We start from the raw sequence: 18,197 nt of genomic DNA, 5'->3' as shown, positions 1-18,197 counted from the left end.
CCACTGTGCAAAGTAACGCTAACCAGCTGCTCATGGTAGTTTCATATTTGATAAACTGATATGAGAGTGGGGTCAATCTTCTCTACAGCAAGAAGCGAATAGTCATATTTACCAAAATTTCAAATTTTCAAACTATTCCTTCAGAGCCAATTATCATGTCCTTGACAGCTCAGAGGAATCTAGGTGTCCCCGTACAACACGCTGAATGCCGAGCTGGAGGACGTACGTACGAAAACAGGTAAAAACACTTATACAGGATGAATCAATGAATACCACAAGTGATGATGATATTTTTTCCTTTTTGTAAAATATGCGTAAAAGAGAGTGTTGTGTTACTTGCACAGAGCTTTTGAAGATGACGAATGTGTGGCAGTGATTGAGCAAAGCCCAAATACATCAGACACCAGAGCGCGACCTCCAGGACCGAGTCTGGTCATGGTGCAGATGGAGCCCACATGTGAAGATCTTCAGGAAGACACACAACACTCTCTGGACAACCACTCAGTCACTGTAGAGACTTACCCTGAGCCCATTCTGGACACAAAGGTTTGAAAAAACAGTATCTCATGAACAAGACAAGGTGAAAAATATGACATCATTTTGCACAACACTTGGTTTCTTTACCTTACATGATGTCGCGATGGGGTCTACTCGCCAACAGTTCTTATTCTATATTTATTTTGTCCATGCATGTCAAATAAACTACTTCATACTTTGTTCTTAAAATCTCTGATTCATTAGGTATCTCCTGATTGAAATCTTATTCATTCATTCTTTAAGAAACGCTTCCTTGCTGTTTCAGATTGACCCCTCCCTGGACGAGGAGAAGGGCTGCAGTCTGTCCCAGCCCAGCATCCAACTCCAGTGTGCCGAGGACTGGAGCAGTAACAGAGGAGACAACCGCAGCCCTTGCCAGGATGCCTTGCCTCCTCCATCGTCCTTACCCTCCCGTTCCCCCTCCCCCTCCCCACCATCCAGACCTGAGGAGGGCCTGCGCTCCTCGCTAACCCTGCAAAGCACAGAGGCATGTGTAGCACCCATCCACCACAGCCTCAGCGTCTCACACGGCAACCCGCCCCTGCTCCTTTCGCACCACGTCTCCTTGGGCCTCACTACGGTTGCAGTGGATGTCCATTTTTACCCAGCAGCCACCGCTTCGATGGCAGTAGGAACCAGCACTCATATCAATTCAGTCTCTAATACCGCCCCAGTGGCTGCTCCTCTGTTCAGTTCCCCACAAGTTAACAGTCAGGAGAATGACCAGTCGGCTGCCAGAGTTCATCAGAATAAGTAGCTAGAGATTAAGGCACCAAATCATCCAACTGTAACTACACCTCTTTAGCCATTATAAGGAAAATGTGCTTCATACATTTAAAAATAATTTTAAACAATGGGGCTAACAGTCCGTAATAGCGTCCATGTCTTTTTTTAATGTGTATTTCATAGCTTTAGCACAGCACTTTCTGTATTAAACTCTGTGGTTATGTTGATAACTGTCATGTTACACACTGTAGTTCTATACTTGGGAATAGTATTACTCTTGCTTTATACTTTATTTTACTTTATACGTTTCTTTATTTGACTATTGAATCATGAAACAGAAAATGTATGTTTAATTTTGAATTATGTATTACTTGTGTGTTCAATCGGATTCATTCTGTGTTATCGGTTAGTTCAAATACATGAAGATTTTAATTGTGTTTTACAGTATTGATTTCTTTAGTTTAACAGCCAAGGATATTTTACTTATTCACAAAATATTGCATTTTGTTGTACACACTGCGATTCAGTGACCTGCTCATTCTCGCACTGTATATCAAATTACATGACTGTTAACACCTTTTTTGAAACCAAAGGAGGGTAAGAGGGGCTATATAAATAAACATTTAGAGTCTTGACAATACAACCAAAGTCTCTAATGATGTGTTTGCATGTGTCACAGACATGTTGCGTATGATTCTTATGTTCAGTAGATGAAGAAATGTAAGTTGCAATACTTGATTAAAAGCTCCACTTATTACCATGTGCTCCAAACCTCATTACTCATGCAATGGTTTCTACCCATAATCAGCTCACATGGTACCCAAACATAAATGCTGTTTCATTTGTATAGGAAGACTACATTTTTATGGGACATAATGTCAACCATTGTCACTGAGACATTTCACAATAGTTGAGTTTCATGACACATCATTTAAAGGTGCTCCGAGGAACTTTCAGTTTTTGTTCATTCTTGCACCACCTTTGGACAAAAGTGGTAGTGTTTACCAACTGTAGTTCCTGGGTAAAAAATAGTATTTCTTTGCACTGATAGTCCTGTTTGCTGTTATTCATGATCATCAGAGGGAAAAAATGAAATCGTAAATATTCTAAAGTTCCTCGCGCCTTTAAAGAGTAATTTTGCTGGCCTTGTTCTGTGACAATGGAGGATGAGCACTGCTATTACTGTGTAGCATCAAGAGAAACGCATTCAGGTCTCATATTCTTCCAGCATGTGTTGTTCAAACTGCAGTTGCAGCATGGTTGGAATATTGATTCTCCATCATATGTCATTTGTGTAGTCAACCATTTAAAATGCAAATAAACAGGCTTTCAAACGGTATAAGATTTTTTGCCAAGAAGCATTGTTACATTAACGAAAAGATCGACCAAACACAAATTTCCTTATTTTGTTTGCAAAGTTTATATACTTAAATTAGTGTCTTTACAAAAACAACAATTCCTATCACGTGAGTTATTATGTCATCTCACTGTATACCATGATACATTCTTACATGAATGCTTTTATTGAATTGTTTATCTCTATGAACTAGGGGTAGCCTATACACCATACACCCCAGTAGGGTGCCCCGCAACCATGACCATAGCTCATACTTTTTGGTGTAATGCTTGACCCAGTGCACCTTTTAGAGTTTTAACCTTTTAAACTCAAGTGTAACACAGACATGACTCGGTCAATGACTGTCCATCTTGCGACATCAATAAAACCACTGAAACCTAAAGTGCGTGCAATTTTGTCACACGTAGAAGGTGAAACTCCACCCTCTGCATCCTGTCAGTAACTCAGGGTGTATTCACACATGCCGTGTTCGGTTGAAACGAACTCAGATGCACTTCTGCCTTCGGTGCGCATCTTTCAGACAGGTGTGAATACAGCAATCGCACTCGGGGGCGGACCAAACAAACGCTCCGAGACCCAGCTGAAGAGATAGTCTCGGTGCGTTTCCAAACGCACTCTGCTGCAGTTCGTTTGTGGTGTGAATTTGTCCGGACTCGATCCGACCCAAATGCAGGACGCACTGTGCCTTTTCTTTCTTTTCTTTTTTAATAAATTGCAGTCAGCTTCACATTATGGGAAAGTGTTGTTGTCGCCATTGTTAGGACGATAAGTTGTGGTTTGACCGGGAGCCCAGAACAATATATTACATTTGATCGAGAGGCCGCGTAAAAATGCTGAATGTGTTCAGTGATCAGATGAAGGAGAGGGGAGCGTCTCCCGCACAGTGCCAACAGGTTCACGCTGCGCAAGAAGTGTGTGTTTTTATTTTGCTTCCCATGTACGGGACCGTCAATACTATCCCTGTGTCAGTTTGGAGCTGAACTGCGCCGACCCAGCTGATACACAGCTTAATCAGCTGAGTGTCAGCTTGTGCCTATTCTTCTCGCGAGCCGCGCGTCCAGCACCAAAAATACAGTCAAAATGATGTTTCATATCGTAGGCTACAAGCCACATAACGTGGCATTGACATAGGGCTACATATTATAACCATATGAAACAACAATAATTTGATGTTTTTCCTCTTTATTTATAGGTTAGATGTAGGCATTTTTATTATTTTTAACCCCACATTATATCAATGGTATATTTCGCAGTTTTAACTTCGTGCTTCCTGTTTCTCTCCACCCCAGAATGTCTGTCCAATGAATGAATGACCTCAGCTCACGTGTGGTTTTGCTTCGTAATGCTGGTTCACTTGCAAAAGGGTCAATATGAAAGTGGACCACACCAAACAAAAAAAATCAAAACTCTATTTGGTCTGGACCAAAGCAAGTGAACTAGCGGACTTTCCCAGTGTGAATACACCCTTAGTGTGAGAACTCAAACGGACACATTGAGTAATTGTGGTTGTTGGGTTTTCTGTATACACATTTTGTACAAGCACATATAATAACTGCATATAATGTATAAAGCCTTAAGAGTCATGCTAGTGGCTTTTTCATGCTTCACTAAGCTAGGTATAATGTGCTAACAACTGCCTATGGAGACCAAACAGAAAGTGCAGCTGAGGCTGATGGGAATGGGATTAGTCTCTTAGGGACTCAATCATTTAAACAAAGTATTGGATATGTTTCATTCGGATAAAATATTAATTGCTATGGGCAATAGCTATTGATCATCAAAAAGAAATATCAATAGATTTAATCGTAGTTGAACTATCTCAGTCTGGTCGGTCAGATAGCATAGTTAAAAACTATGAGTGAATTCTAAAATGATTGTGTATTATTATAGTGTTTGTGCGTTATGTTACGTGTGTTGTGCACATTTACATAACAACTGATGTATGATGTGACAAAAACTCAGACCGAATGTATGTGCATTTGAAGGTATCAACTCAAATGGTCAAATAAGCAGGAAACCAGTGAGGGGACCTGGTCTTTGCTGTTGCTAATCAACTGGTCTGATGTGTAGAGATGGGCCCAAATTTCCCCGGTGAAACTTCTCAGTGGCCAACTTTTATTTTGAATTTGCAAAATAAAAAAATCCTTACAGATTATGCCATTCAAGGAACGTTATTTCATCCCAAATGAGACATGTTTTTGTAAAAATCAACTTTACATTTTTGTCGATCACTCTTTACTATATTTCACAAGGAATTGCATTTTAATTCAATTTAATATCCAGAGACACAGATTGCCAAATTAGTATTCATTAAAGTTCAGTGGTTGGTTTCCTTGGTTTTGCCTCCTCTTCATTGCGTGGAACATGGAAGTTCACATATGGACACCACTTGGTGTTGAGGCACACAAGTTTCCTCAAAGTGGACGTTTTGACGATATCGAAACCCTTCTCACCCCCGAAGGTGCTGGGCTTCCAGTACACGGGGGAGCAGATGGGATTTCCCAGGAGGCCTTTCAGGGAGAAGGGAGCGCCCATCTCCACCATGCTCTCACCAAATATGCTGGTAGGACGTGTTTTCTCCAGCAACATGCCGGGGTAGAACTCCAAAGCATCAATGTCACCATAGAGTTCCTCTAATTCTCTGGCCATTTCTATGTCACCTGAAGAGAAAAGAAACCTGCTCTTAGTTCAACTTAGAGCAGGGGTGTCAAACATACGGCCCGCGGGCCGGATCCGGCCCGCGAGATGATTTGATCAGGCCCGCGACCTGTAGAGCATAAATTTCTGAGTATGTCAAAAAAAAAGTAAGTCTCTAGCCCATTCCTGTGAGGAGTTATGAATTTTTAAAGAAATAACCGAAATGCTCACTCCTGCCGCTAGGGGGCAGCCTAAATAAAAAAAAGCACATTTTAGCAACGTGGGAAATGGTAAATGGCAATCCTGCTTCACCGCTATTAATGTTTCCTACAGTGCTTTATGGCAAAGTAAAAACCAAAAAAAAAAAAAAAAAATTATTTTTAGTACATTTATTTTATTACTTTTTTATAAAAATAAAACTATTTTTATTTTTAGTGCTGAACAATTAATGTACTAGCAAGCGTGGTGTGTCTGCGGCTCTGTGTGCGCAAAACGAGCAGGAGCATGCTAGTGTAGGCCTACAAGATTTATTTCCTAATTTTCAATGCTGCTTTATTTTTATGTTTTAAATTGGGAAAAACGAATTCCAAAACAACCAATAACCTCTGTATTTAAAAATAAATCAAAACAGTAGAAGTTGCACTTTTATTTAATTGTATTTTGTACAGTCTGCATGTTTGCACAAAATGTGTCCCTGTACATATAGTAAACAAAATTGGACAACTGTAAGGTCAGTGCCTGTTGTATTTGTGTATTCAAATAAACAGTTGTTTATTTCATTAGTGCACATTGGCATCTTTGAGCAAAATACCCCCAAAATTTTTGCTGCGGCGCTACGCGCCGCACCTCCTATTCCCATGGCCGGCAGCAACCTTTACTAAGACATCTCCTGGGGGGTATGAGATCCCTTGTGATCTGTGATAATGTAGGTTACAAATGTAGGCTGAGTGATAAAGCATATTACTGAAAAACAAAGTTAGGGATTTGGAGTTATTTTGCCATTATTTTACTAGTCCGGCCCACCTGAGATCAGAGAGGCTGTATGTGGCCCTCGAACCAAAATGAGTTTGACACCCCTGACTTAGAGGTTGTTGACCATCTATTTATCCATTACATTTATAGATAGATAGATAGATAGATAGATAGATAGATAGATAGATAGATAGATAGATAGATAGATAGATAGATAGATAGATAGATAGATAGATAGATAGATAGATAGATAGATAGATAGATAGATAGATAGATAGATAGATAGATAGATAGATAGATAGATAGATGGATGTCTCTGTTTAGCTTGCTGATAGACTGAAGGATGAACCAATATGAGGAACATTTGAGCAGATATTTTTTTAAGTATAGGGGAGACCGGGGGAATCTGAGGCATCGGGTAATGTGAGCCACCCCCTGTATCTAGGCAATGGAAAACATTTGTGATCATGTGAGATATATGTTTTCAAGCCCCTCTCATTTCCCCTTGGCCCTGAAAGAGAGGACCTCATACATTTGCTGCTCTGGTAAGCATGTTTTTTTCACCAAAATAAGTATTTTGCATGTAAAAGTAAATTTTCTTGCTGTCAACTTAATCAGCTGTTGTGCCAAAGCAAATGTATTCACGTAGAAAAACTTCTATCATACGTGTTGATGAACTACCAACATATAAAAACCATGTCATGATATTAGCTAAAGATTAGCCTGAAATGCTAAGGGAGGTAGTTTTTTTCTCAAATTGTGGTGGACATTTGCTTTGACCCCCAGACACAAGCTGGCTCTAAGGGTCCTGTGTTCTGACCCCCAGACTGTGTTCTTGTCACAACTTCAGCCAGTATTTAGTTTGTTTTCATATGTCTTGGAATCTATCAACAGATCTAAACCTCCATGCTTGACTGTGGGGATGGTGTTCTTGGGGTCATAGTCAGAACTCCTCTTCCTCCAAGCATGGCGAGTCGTTATGATACCAAATAACTTGATTTTGTTCTAATCTGACCACATCACCTTCTCCCAAGCATTCTCTGAGTCGTTAAGGTGTTCATTGGCAAACTTCAGACGTTTCTGTACATGTCTCTTCTTGAGCAGGGGGACCTAAAGGGCGCTGCAGGATTTCAAGCCATTACGGCATAGTGTGTTACCAATGGTTTTCTTGGTGACTGTGGTCCCAGCTGCCTTGGGATCATAAACAAGCTCCTCCTGTGTAGATCTGGGCTGATCCCTCACCTTTCTCATGATCATTGACACCCCACAAGGTGAGATCTTGCATGGAGCCCCAGACCGAGGGAGATTGATGGTCATTTTGTGTTTCTTTAATTTTCGAATAATCGCACCAACAGTTGTCTCCTTCTCACCCAGCTTCTCGCCAATGGTTTTTTAGTCTATTCCGGCCTTGGGCAGGTTTACAATCATGTCCCTGATGTCCTAAGACAGCTCTTTGGTCTTGCCCATGATGGAGATGTTGGAGTTTGATTTATTGACTCTGTGGACAGGTGTCTTTTATACAGGTAACAAGTTGAGACAGGTGTGTTTTATACAGGAAACTAGTTGAGATTAGGAATACTTTTTTAAAGCACGAGGACTAATCTGTGGGAGCCAGAATTATTTATGGTTGGTAGGGGATCAAATACTTATTTCACTCAATGAAATGCAAAATAATTTATATATTTTTTTTATGTGATTTTCTGGATTTTCTTTTTGATATTCTGTCTATCACTGTTAAAATAAACCTAGCTTTAAAATTATAGACCGCTCATTTCTTTATTTCCTCCACTGTATGTATATACAGTATATAATCAGGCAGTGTATTAAGTGTTTGACGTTACAACAATAAGTTATCTCAGCGCTCTTTGATGAAAGAGTTGTTATGGTTTACTTCATTCCACATGTTAATTCAGTTCATGATTCATCTGCTAAGATTCTGCAAAGTGCAAAAAACTTGGCAAAGGGTATGGTGTGTTTGTGATAGCGAGGAGTTACCACAGTAGCCACAGAAAAAAACACAGCTTTAATCCCTACAATGATATCCATTTTTTATGTTTTTTTATCTATGCAAACTGTAACCACAGTGACCCGTAACCAAAGATATATCAGTGATGATAATCAGACTTTTGCACGCAATGGTAATTTTCTTTTCCTTTTTTCTATGGAAATCCAGTTAAAATAAGCCTGCAGTCAAAAGTGCAAATACCATAGTATTACCCTAGCCTGGTGCTACCAGACCATCGTACTTCATTTCATTTGTACAGAAGGTCTGGCAGTGCTGTAATTGGCAAACGTTCACTCATGGAGGCGGGTGTCTGTTAAAGTTTAAAACTATTGGATCTGCCCAGTGCCACTCTGGATTAGCCAACCAATCGCATAACGTTTGGTCGTCACGTGTGTCATGAGCCGGCTTCTGGCAACTGAAACTGGAGCGCGACTTCGACGTCATCGTTCTCAGCCACTCGCTCTGTTCGCTGATTTGACCGGCTGTCGAATCTCCGGCAAAACTGGGAAATGGGCTGTACACCCAGACTGACTACTGAAGGGAAAATAAAATTTGGCCGGAAGTAGGCGGGCGGGCGGAGCCAGGCTAGTATTACCCTATATGCACTTTGAAAGCGATACATAAAGGTGAGCATGCAATAAATGTACAAATGTTATAGTGACACCATTCTTCCTGCTTACCTGTGAATTCCTCAAAAGACTTGTATGGCTTCAGGTTGAACTTCTTCCTGTATTCATTGAAAGGCTGCACACGTGCTACTCTAGACTCTCTGATGACCATTTCTCCCACTTTGAGCACCACTTCATGAGAGTTGTGACCTCCACCGATCTAAAAGAAAGGTAAAAAATGTTTAAAAAAAGGTAACTGTTAGTTAATATCATAACAAACTGTTATACGTTTCACCGTTACTGTTGTCTGCATGAGAGATCCTCTCAGTTGTTTGATCATTCACATATCCCCGAGCAGAAGGGGTCACAAGCCAAGTGAAATATTGAACAATGCATTTTATAAGACAAATGGTCATGTAAGGCCTACATAATGTATAACTGTAACGAATACCACAGAATTCATTTTGAGCAAGTACTTTATGTATCTGAGCTTTGAGAAAAGTTCTATATACTATTGAAACAATCTTGCGATTCTTTGTGAGAATTGCCAACAGGTGTAGCTCACCTGAGGGTTGTACAACGAATGAGATTAACAGGTTAGCAAACTTGAACGAACCCTATAACAGAGGCCTTATATCTAATCACAGGTTGCAACATTACAAATTATTAGGATGTTTACTTGGCTATGACGTACGGTCGGCTATTAAACCTTCAGATTCTTTTGAAAGGTGCAGTTCACCTGAGGGTTGTACAACGAACGAGATTAACAGGTTAGCAAACTTGAACGAACCCTATAACAGAGGCCTTATATCTAATCACAGGTTGCAACCTTACAAATTATTAGGATGTTTACTTGGCTATGACGTACGGTCGGCTATACAACCTTCAGATTCTTTTGAAAGGTACAGTGGATCACACCCAAGTGATGACAGGAGTGTCAGGGGAACCTGAGGTGATGAGATCAATGTCAATGAAATGCGAGAACATGTGGGAAATTTAACTGGCTAAGTTTGTGACGCATTCTCGCCCTATTTGCATCAACAATTTTGCTTTCAATTTGCTTGTTTCTCGCTATGCGATTCTGCGAAGCTGACCAACAGTGAGGTTAGCGGAATGCCTTTTTTATTAATTTATTTTGTAAGCAGAATGCAATCGGCCCATTTCTTGCGGAAGCAGAGTCAAATTGTATGTCCTTTTCATGTAAACTTCATGTGCAGAGAGCCTAAAGAAGAGTGTGTGTGTGTGTGTGTGTGTGTGTGTGTGTGTGTGTGTGTGTGTGTGTGTGTGTGTGTGTGTGTGTGTGTGTGTGTGTGTGTGTGTGTGTGTGTGTGTGTGTGTGTGTGTGTGTTTAACAAAGTTAAATAAAATACCCGAAGTTTAATGAAAAAGATCAAAATAAAATGTGTGTTCAGAGACACGTGTGAACAGAGTCCTGGAACTTCATGAAAATGGGATTTAGATATCTACAGTACATTGTTCAGAGAGAAAACCTTTACATTGGCCAGGAGGGTGAAGACTGTAGACATTTTACCACGACTACTGATTCCTCTACAGTCAGTGGATGGTAACTACCTGTCCTGCTGGCTGTCGAGAGAAAGCATCCACCAGCTTCTCCACCCCGTAGTGCATGAGGAGGGACGTGTTGTACATGAACTGGGAGTAAGGGATTTCATCTCCGTCGATGTGGAAGCTGTCGGGCATCAGTGGGTGCCAGTGGTAGAGGTGGCAGAACTCCAGGGCGATTCGGTTGCTGTATTGGAAACGCTCTTTGAAGAGCAGGGAGGGATCAAACTTCAACTTCAGCAGGTACCCACTGAGTTGCTGCACGTACTCTTCTATTACAATGTGGATTATCTCCCCTTCAAGAGAGAAAAAACATGGAACAACATTTTTTAAAGCATTGGTAACAAAATTGTACTTACTTATGTATGTGAACTCAGTAGTATGTAAAAGACTGGACTGAAGAATGGTCCAGTTTTAAACATGAGTTCTTTCCCACACCCAGCTGTCTCCAACCTGCCAATAGCATGTTCACATACAACGAAATAACTGTAATTTTAGGTTTATTTTTGCAACAAAGCAGTGCTATATATTTGATTTAATCTTTCTGTCATGTAAAAAAGAAGATTTGTGAATACTGACAAACACGTTTAGCTTGAAAACGCCTATGAATGCCCCTGTGGCCCTCACCAATAATGATGAGTCTGGCGGTCTGGAAGAGCTGCTCATCGTCCCAGGTTGGATGTTCTGCCTTCAGGACGTCACAGACTCTGTTGTGCTCCCTCACCCATATGGTGGCATACAATGTCAGGCCGGGCAGCATGCCAAATATCTCATTACCAATCACCAGGCGCTTCTCTGGAGGGACACTTGCGGGATACATCATGTGGACAGGGGCTTCATATACGGTAGGAGGGTACATCTCACCGTTTACTAACTGTGAACAAACAAGAGTAGTAATCCACATTTGAGTGAAGTGTCTTTATTATTTCATAGTAAACTAAAAAAACTAAAGTAACAATTCACCTGTATTCAATAAAAAAAAAATGTGTGACCTTTGTTTGTTACCTTCAAACAGAGCAAGGCTAGCTGTTTTACCCAATTTCTATACTGTTAATCCAACTCGTATTAGTGTATTTCCCAAAGTGTCAAGTTATGCATTACCTGATATTTCAGCTTTCCATCTTTGAGAAGCCGGAGTTGAAGCTGTCGCTCGAGGTCCTCTCCATAGATATGGTTCGCATCCACCTGGGTGAGTTAGAGATAAAATACATACATTTGGTAATACATTCATACATCAAACACATTAACACCAAACAATTTATGAAAGAGGCCTCAGCTTTACGCTTAATTCCTACTAAGTTTTATTGTTTAATAATATGTTCGTAGTTGACCACTGTATGTACTGTGTCTCACCCCGTGTCCTAAACCCTTGGTGAAGCCCGCTTGAACTTTATGGTTCGTCTTGAAGAACTGGTGGGTGAAGTGTTGGGCCATGAAGGCAAACATGAGGTTGGATCCCTGAGGTTCCGGCCTGAATGTCTTTCTCCTAAAAAACTTCTCAGCCAACACTTTGGCATCAGGAAGAACAGCTTTACCTGTAGAGAAAGAACTATGTCCAGAAAGATCTTCTCAGGAGCATAGTCATCTGTGCATTTAGTTCTGCAGGACTTACCTTTAGTTCCCATCGGCAAAGAACAGTCTTCAGGCACAGGAGGAAGGATCCGTGTGTAGTAGGAGGTATTGTAGTAGGACTCCCAGTTGAGGTAACCATATTTGGTGTTGTAGGTCGGAGGGCTTGGAATGAGGTCGCTCCTGACTTTGGAAGAAGGTGAAAATATGGAATTTACTACAAGTTCATTTTTTGTACTTTTTCAATGAACCCCCAGGTACAGGGGGTTCCCTGTTGTGCTGTGGGGTACAGGGTCTATGTGTGGATTTAAGCTGGTGACGTTTCTTATTCACAAAACACCGTCCTGCAGCTGTATATACTCAATAGATCACTAAATGTGTAATAATTAAGCAAATAAATGGTCCTCAACTAGTTAACTCTATACTACTGTTTGGTTGATGTTTGCTAAAAAGTACAGTACATACTTGTGACCTGTTTTTTTCAAGTTAACATTTTCATTGGGTACCCCTGGACTTGGGGTTGAGGGACACACTAACCCTTCTTGTGTTACATGTTGAGGACTCTGCCCTCAGTCAGAGTGTGCTTGCAAGAAAACTCAATGGCCCAAAGTGTGAACATGCAACTTAGCAAAGGATATCTAAATTTAAGTCTTGAAACTTGGTTCCTCTTGTGCACTCAAACTATATTTTGCAGTCACAAGTCTGGTTTTGCACACTCTCAAAACTGGTTCTGCACCAAGAATAATCAATCAAAATGTTGTTCAACCTCTAAACAAACCAAGGCTGATATAAGCAAAACCCCCGCCAGTGTACACATTGTGACCATAAGAAAGAGAAACTGGATCAAATTGTCTCATATTGATTTTTTTACTTCTGTGGTCTAGGATTCTGCTGATTGAATGACTTGTTTGGCGATTTCATTTTTATCTCTAACTTTTTCACATACCAGTCAGCACTATTCTCATGAATGTTCCACGCAGGAAGGTGTTGTTGACGAGGTCCCAGAACCAGTGGAAGTGGGTGAGGATGTATCGAACCGCAGAGGGGCTGGGCTTCAGCATGACATAAATGCTGGTCCCCAGCTCCGCTGCACACACACAGATCAAGAAGACAGCGTTTGTACCACTTGTTACAAAGATTATAAGTTGTGACTCAAGACAATAATTAATGTGTTGATTCTCATTAGATGACGTATAAGCACAATGTATTTATTACCAACTTTTCAATATTCTTACCTGCAAAGTTACTTTGAAACCAAAAACCAAAGTTTAAGCTACTTTTGCTGGGGAGTGAAAGGTTTCTGATTTTATTTGTATCACATTACCCTAAGCTGAAAGATGTACTTCAAGACTGCTACATAACAACAGTCAATGTAGGGATTCAAACGTTTGGAGTACTATTACAGGTGTTCTCACAAAGGCAAATAGAAGGCCCATTAGAGTTTGCTAGGTTAGATTAAGCATAATGTTATGGGCTTATGGTTAAATAATAAAATCCACATTATGCCATACTTACGAACAGTGCAGTTGTCTCCATAGAAGCCGGTGCCAGTGCAGTCACATTCATAGCGGTCTGCACCAAATCTCACACACACTCCTGAGTTCTGACACGGGTAGCAGCAACAGGGATTCACTGCAAACCAGGGAAAATTTCACTTTGCTTTGTCTGAATGAATACTTGATGTGTGTATGTAGCCCCCTAAAGGATGTTGATGACTTTGGCATGAGAAAACTAAAGAGGAACACTGACAACATATTGCTATGCATCAAATTGTGTGTGTTAGGCCTTCTATATACATGTGCCATTAAATCTTACGCTGTGAAGCCAAAACCAACCCTTAACTTATATTAACTAACCACACAACCCCTTAAGCTAAAACATCCTTTCTCATTAGATTGTGTTTGTGCTGTGCAGCGTCTAGGTGTGACTGTGTGCAGGCCTGCCCACACAAATGGCTGGGCCCCTGAAAACCTCCGGTCAATGGGCCCCCCTTACCCATTACTCCTATCAACAATGAGTGTGAGTGCACTCATCCTTCAATAGACACATACATGTATTTGTAGAGAGACTAACTATCTTATCAACCAGGGACTTGCAGGGATAGTTGGGGAGCAAGGGCTCATTATTATTTTAAAATAGTAGCACATTTCTGACTTAGTGCAGCATACCTACCAATTTATTTTGATTCCCTCACACTCACACAATTGTTTAACAGATCAACAGATCTCTACAAAATAATCAGTTCACACAGTATTCACTAAAGCAAACAGTTTTTTCACAATTTGTACATTTTCTACGCTACCAGTCTGGTAAGATACATTTACACTAATTGACTGCACCAAATATTGTACTTTTTTGTATTTATGCACATGACATTAAATCATTTGAAATCCTTTGGTGGTATTGTTGAAATAAATAACACTTAAAAAACAACATCAACAACAAATTCTTCACACACAAATGAAAAAAAGCGGTTCTCTACATGAATAACCAAACCAACCTACCCTCAAAACTATAAAGTTGGCCTATGTTTGGTTGCAACATTTAGGCTTAGTTCATTCTGCTCTCATCACTGCAAAAGCACTGAAATCATTACAAAAAAAGTTCTCAATCTTTTAACTCAAATCTGTTCCTTCAATTATTTCCAACTTCTTTGTGCCTTGTGTCTTTCTTTGCATTAAGAACTTTTTTAGGTCTATTTTAATTTTAAATTTTTAGAAACAATACAGAAAGCAGGATCTTGGTGGTTACGGCAATAATTAAAACAGGATGATGCTGCTCGTCAGCTTCATTGTGGTATGACCCGGCTGGTTGGTCAATTGGCCAGATTTGTGAAAAACTGGTCAGACCTGGCTGGTCGTGTCAACCTGAAGACTTATGTCAAAGCCTTAAGAAGGTTTTGTCCCCAAAGGGAAATTCTTTTTCACAAAAATGTACGTTATGGGGAGAGAGAATTTAAACCTGTTTGTAGACTCAGGAAATAACTCAGGAGTAACTAGCCTGTCCTCTTTTTTAAGAATGTAGAAGAACCACAAAAGTTACCCAACCTGTTTTTTCATGGGGTCCAAATACTTTTCACAATGACACCCAGACACAAGTAGCATGTTGGCCTACATGTGTTTTCCGTGAGCAAGAACGACTCAGGAAATATAATCCAGACAAAACTGTTTAATATCAAAACCGAATCTTGTCACCATTTGGCACACAAAGGGTTTATAGGATGGATTATGTTTGAAACAGTTACACTCCGCTATGCTCAACCTGAAACATTTTGAACATTTCTGCTTTTCTACTGCTTTTTAAATGGCCGTAAGAGGAGCCGCGGCTCTGTGTAAACACCCAACTTTGAATAGATATTGACATAAATATCTAAAAATCTAAAAATAAAGTTTAGCTTAGTTAGGCCCTGTGTGAGTGTGAACAGTTTAAACGCCCTAGACAATAAAATATATTTAAATTATTAAATTAAAAAAACACATTTTTTTAAATTTAATAATTTAATAATAACACAGAAGGGACAGCCTCGGAGCCTCCCTCATATCTTCAACACGTTTGTGTCGTTGTATTATGGCTTCCTGTCTGTCCCTTCTACATGCAGAAGTTCACTGAGATAATAAGACACTGCAGCTTTTTCTTCCTCATTAGCTACGAATGAGCGGACAGATAAGCATGTCCACCCGTCAGGAACAATTTATAGATTAAGGGTTTCTAAAAGAAGAGGGTATATGAACGCATGCATCTTGTTGAGGATTGAATATAGTACTGATGTGTTGATGTATACAGTATATAATAAAAACCGATGAATAGCTTTAATAATTTAGTTTTTTAGAGGTCTAGACGTTTCATGTTATTTCTGTTCTGCTCCCAAAGTCCATACAATGAGTGAAATAAGTTAAGTATATCAGTTAAGTTGAAATGAAAATCTATTTATGCATACGTTCATTGAGGGACAGAGCTTATCATGATCTGCGTAAAAGAGGAACAAGGAAACTCCCTTGACTTGTCACAAATTGTAGTGTAAAAAGTACATTTTCCAATTCAACTTACATGAAGTGATATGAACTGAATCAGATCAGAACAAATAGTTGTGCCATTAGCAGTCTTGCAACATATTAATCATCATAATAAGAGTGAAATCAGTTATATAAGTCAAGCTGGTTTCAGGAGCTCTCTCTATCACTTGATACTATAAAGAAAAATGTTCGTGTCATCACAAAATAGTTGTGAAAATGTACTGAAGTACTGTATATTTCAACTAATATAGGCCTATAGATACGTAAAAGAATATAAGCATACCCAAAAAGAACTACCGATCATTATTAAATGAATTATATCAAATCAAGTTCTCAATTCAGGTATGAGTCTCATCCATTATGATTGGATGCGACAACAAATTTTCAATTCAAATTAAAATAATACTGCTTACCAACACTTGAGTCACCGAGACATGATGATCTCTGCAGCAGCAACAGGTTGATTAACACGCAGATGGAGAAGATGCTGAAATCTACAAAAATAAATAATAATAATTATCTACAAGTACAAAATAATATTGGTGTAAAACAAAGATATATTAAATCATTTACAGGACTCACCTTTCATGATTCCTACATGTGGTGTGTCATGTGAAGGCCTAAAAAATATGAAAATGTTAAATTAGAGTTGTCTGTCTTTCTTTCCCGTCTCTCTATAATGACACATTGGGCGGGTGAAATTTGCTTAAGCATCACTCAAGAGTGGGTGGTTACAGTTTCCTCCACTTCCTCCATGTGATCTCCAATAGAATTTAAAGAAACTGCAATTGGCACCAATTAAATTGGATTTGATAATTTAACAAATTGTTCACAGTAATGTATTTAAATCCATCCAGCAAAAAAAATTACTCACAGTAAAAGAACAAAAGTAATATTTTGGTGTGTTCAGATCACTACAGTAAAAGGGAACAATGACAGGTTGATGCTTCAGAAAAATTGAGGTGTGCTCTATCGTCACCTGCTGGAGAATGAATGCAACATACAAGCCTTTTGAGAGGGTTATCCCTACAATTTCCAGTTTACTGTTATTGAATTAACACTTCGAAATATCCCAATAAATAAGCCCCAATGGGACACCTTCATTAGTAATACGATTTATTTTTCAATTAATATGTAGATTTTAGTGTTTCATCCCTCAAAACTGATCAACGTGCCCTTGGTTTGGGAGGCTTTAAACCCAGTTCAGACCAAAGATTTGCATGCAATTATACATTATGTATGTACAAATCTCAATTTGTATAGGAACAAGTATGTAATGCTATCAAATATTTGTAATTATGTAAAAGTAGAAAGTTCCATGAGTTGACATAGTTGACAAATGTATAGGTACCTCCTCCCTTTAGATGAAACCTAATACACAGTAGAGCTGTCCAAAGGTCTCCCTGTCATGTTGTAGATTTGAGAGGAAACACTGCAGTGTCTGGCAGTCCATCACAGGATTAACACACAGACACTGAATGATTGCAATTCGTATTATCTCTGATTTGTGTTTTTTGGGGGGAATATAGAGAGTTAAAGACATAACAAAGAGGTGCTCTGCTTTAAAATAGTGAACAGAAAATATTCAGCTCAGTTGCCATGTGTCTGATCTTTGATACCTTCTCAAAGAAACATCATCCGAGCCAAACGTATGAGAGATGTTTGACTGTTGAAGTAACTCTCCTGCGTAATGTTCTGCATACTGTAGCAATTTCAGGACTAGCTTGTCTGCAGCGTCCACATGGAGATAAATTCAGTCTTGACCAAAACATTCAAAGTTCAGCTGATCAAGAACCACAACAACAGGGATAAGGTCTATTTTCCACCTCCTAGGCAAAGTATGTGTCGAAGCTCATATTTTATTGTCTGCTGTTGTGCACAGCTTTGAGGCTTTAGGAGATAGTGACAGGGCCAACATCATACTGGACAAGTTAGTTTCCTTCAAAATATTTTTGAATCTAAAGTAATGATACTTTGAAATAATTGTGATTTTTAAAAAAAATCTGACATTTTTTTCAAGTAGTGTGTAATGCAAGTGCATAACATCTGAGCACTGTGGTACTTTCCATCACTGCTGTGGGATTATACTGATGTAGAGTATGGGTGTATGGGTACGTGGTACAGATGCCTTTGTGGACAGTGGGAATTTCTGTCATTTTTTTCTCTCTTTTTATATGATTGATGTATGATGTTATATTTGTGTGCTTTTT

General features: G+C 39.5%; 1 protein-coding gene across 1 annotated transcript; it reads right to left on the bottom strand.

Moving 5' to 3' along the window:
• Window positions 1-4,930: 4,930 nt before the first annotated feature.
• On the bottom strand, window positions 4,931-13,547 carry ptgs1 (prostaglandin-endoperoxide synthase 1; the record flags this gene model as incomplete). The annotated part of the gene is made up of 9 exons (XM_080041516.1): window positions 13,490-13,547; window positions 12,921-13,061; window positions 12,018-12,161; window positions 11,759-11,940; window positions 11,507-11,590; window positions 11,033-11,279; window positions 10,415-10,701; window positions 8,915-9,062; window positions 4,931-5,280 (listed from the first exon to the last, which is right to left on the bottom strand). The coding sequence occupies exons 2-9, from the start codon at window positions 13,033-13,035 to the stop codon at window positions 4,931-4,933; spliced, it is 1,557 nt and encodes a 518-aa protein (XP_079897642.1). The 5' UTR covers window positions 13,036-13,061; window positions 13,490-13,547.
• Between the last annotated feature and the right edge of the window lie 4,650 nt (window positions 13,548-18,197).

This window comes from Ammodytes marinus (genome assembly GCF_949987685.1).
Source record: "Ammodytes marinus genome assembly, chromosome: 2".
NCBI lineage: Eukaryota > Metazoa > Chordata > Actinopteri > Uranoscopiformes > Ammodytidae > Ammodytes > Ammodytes marinus.
This window is presented reverse-complemented; position numbering and strand designations above follow the sequence as displayed.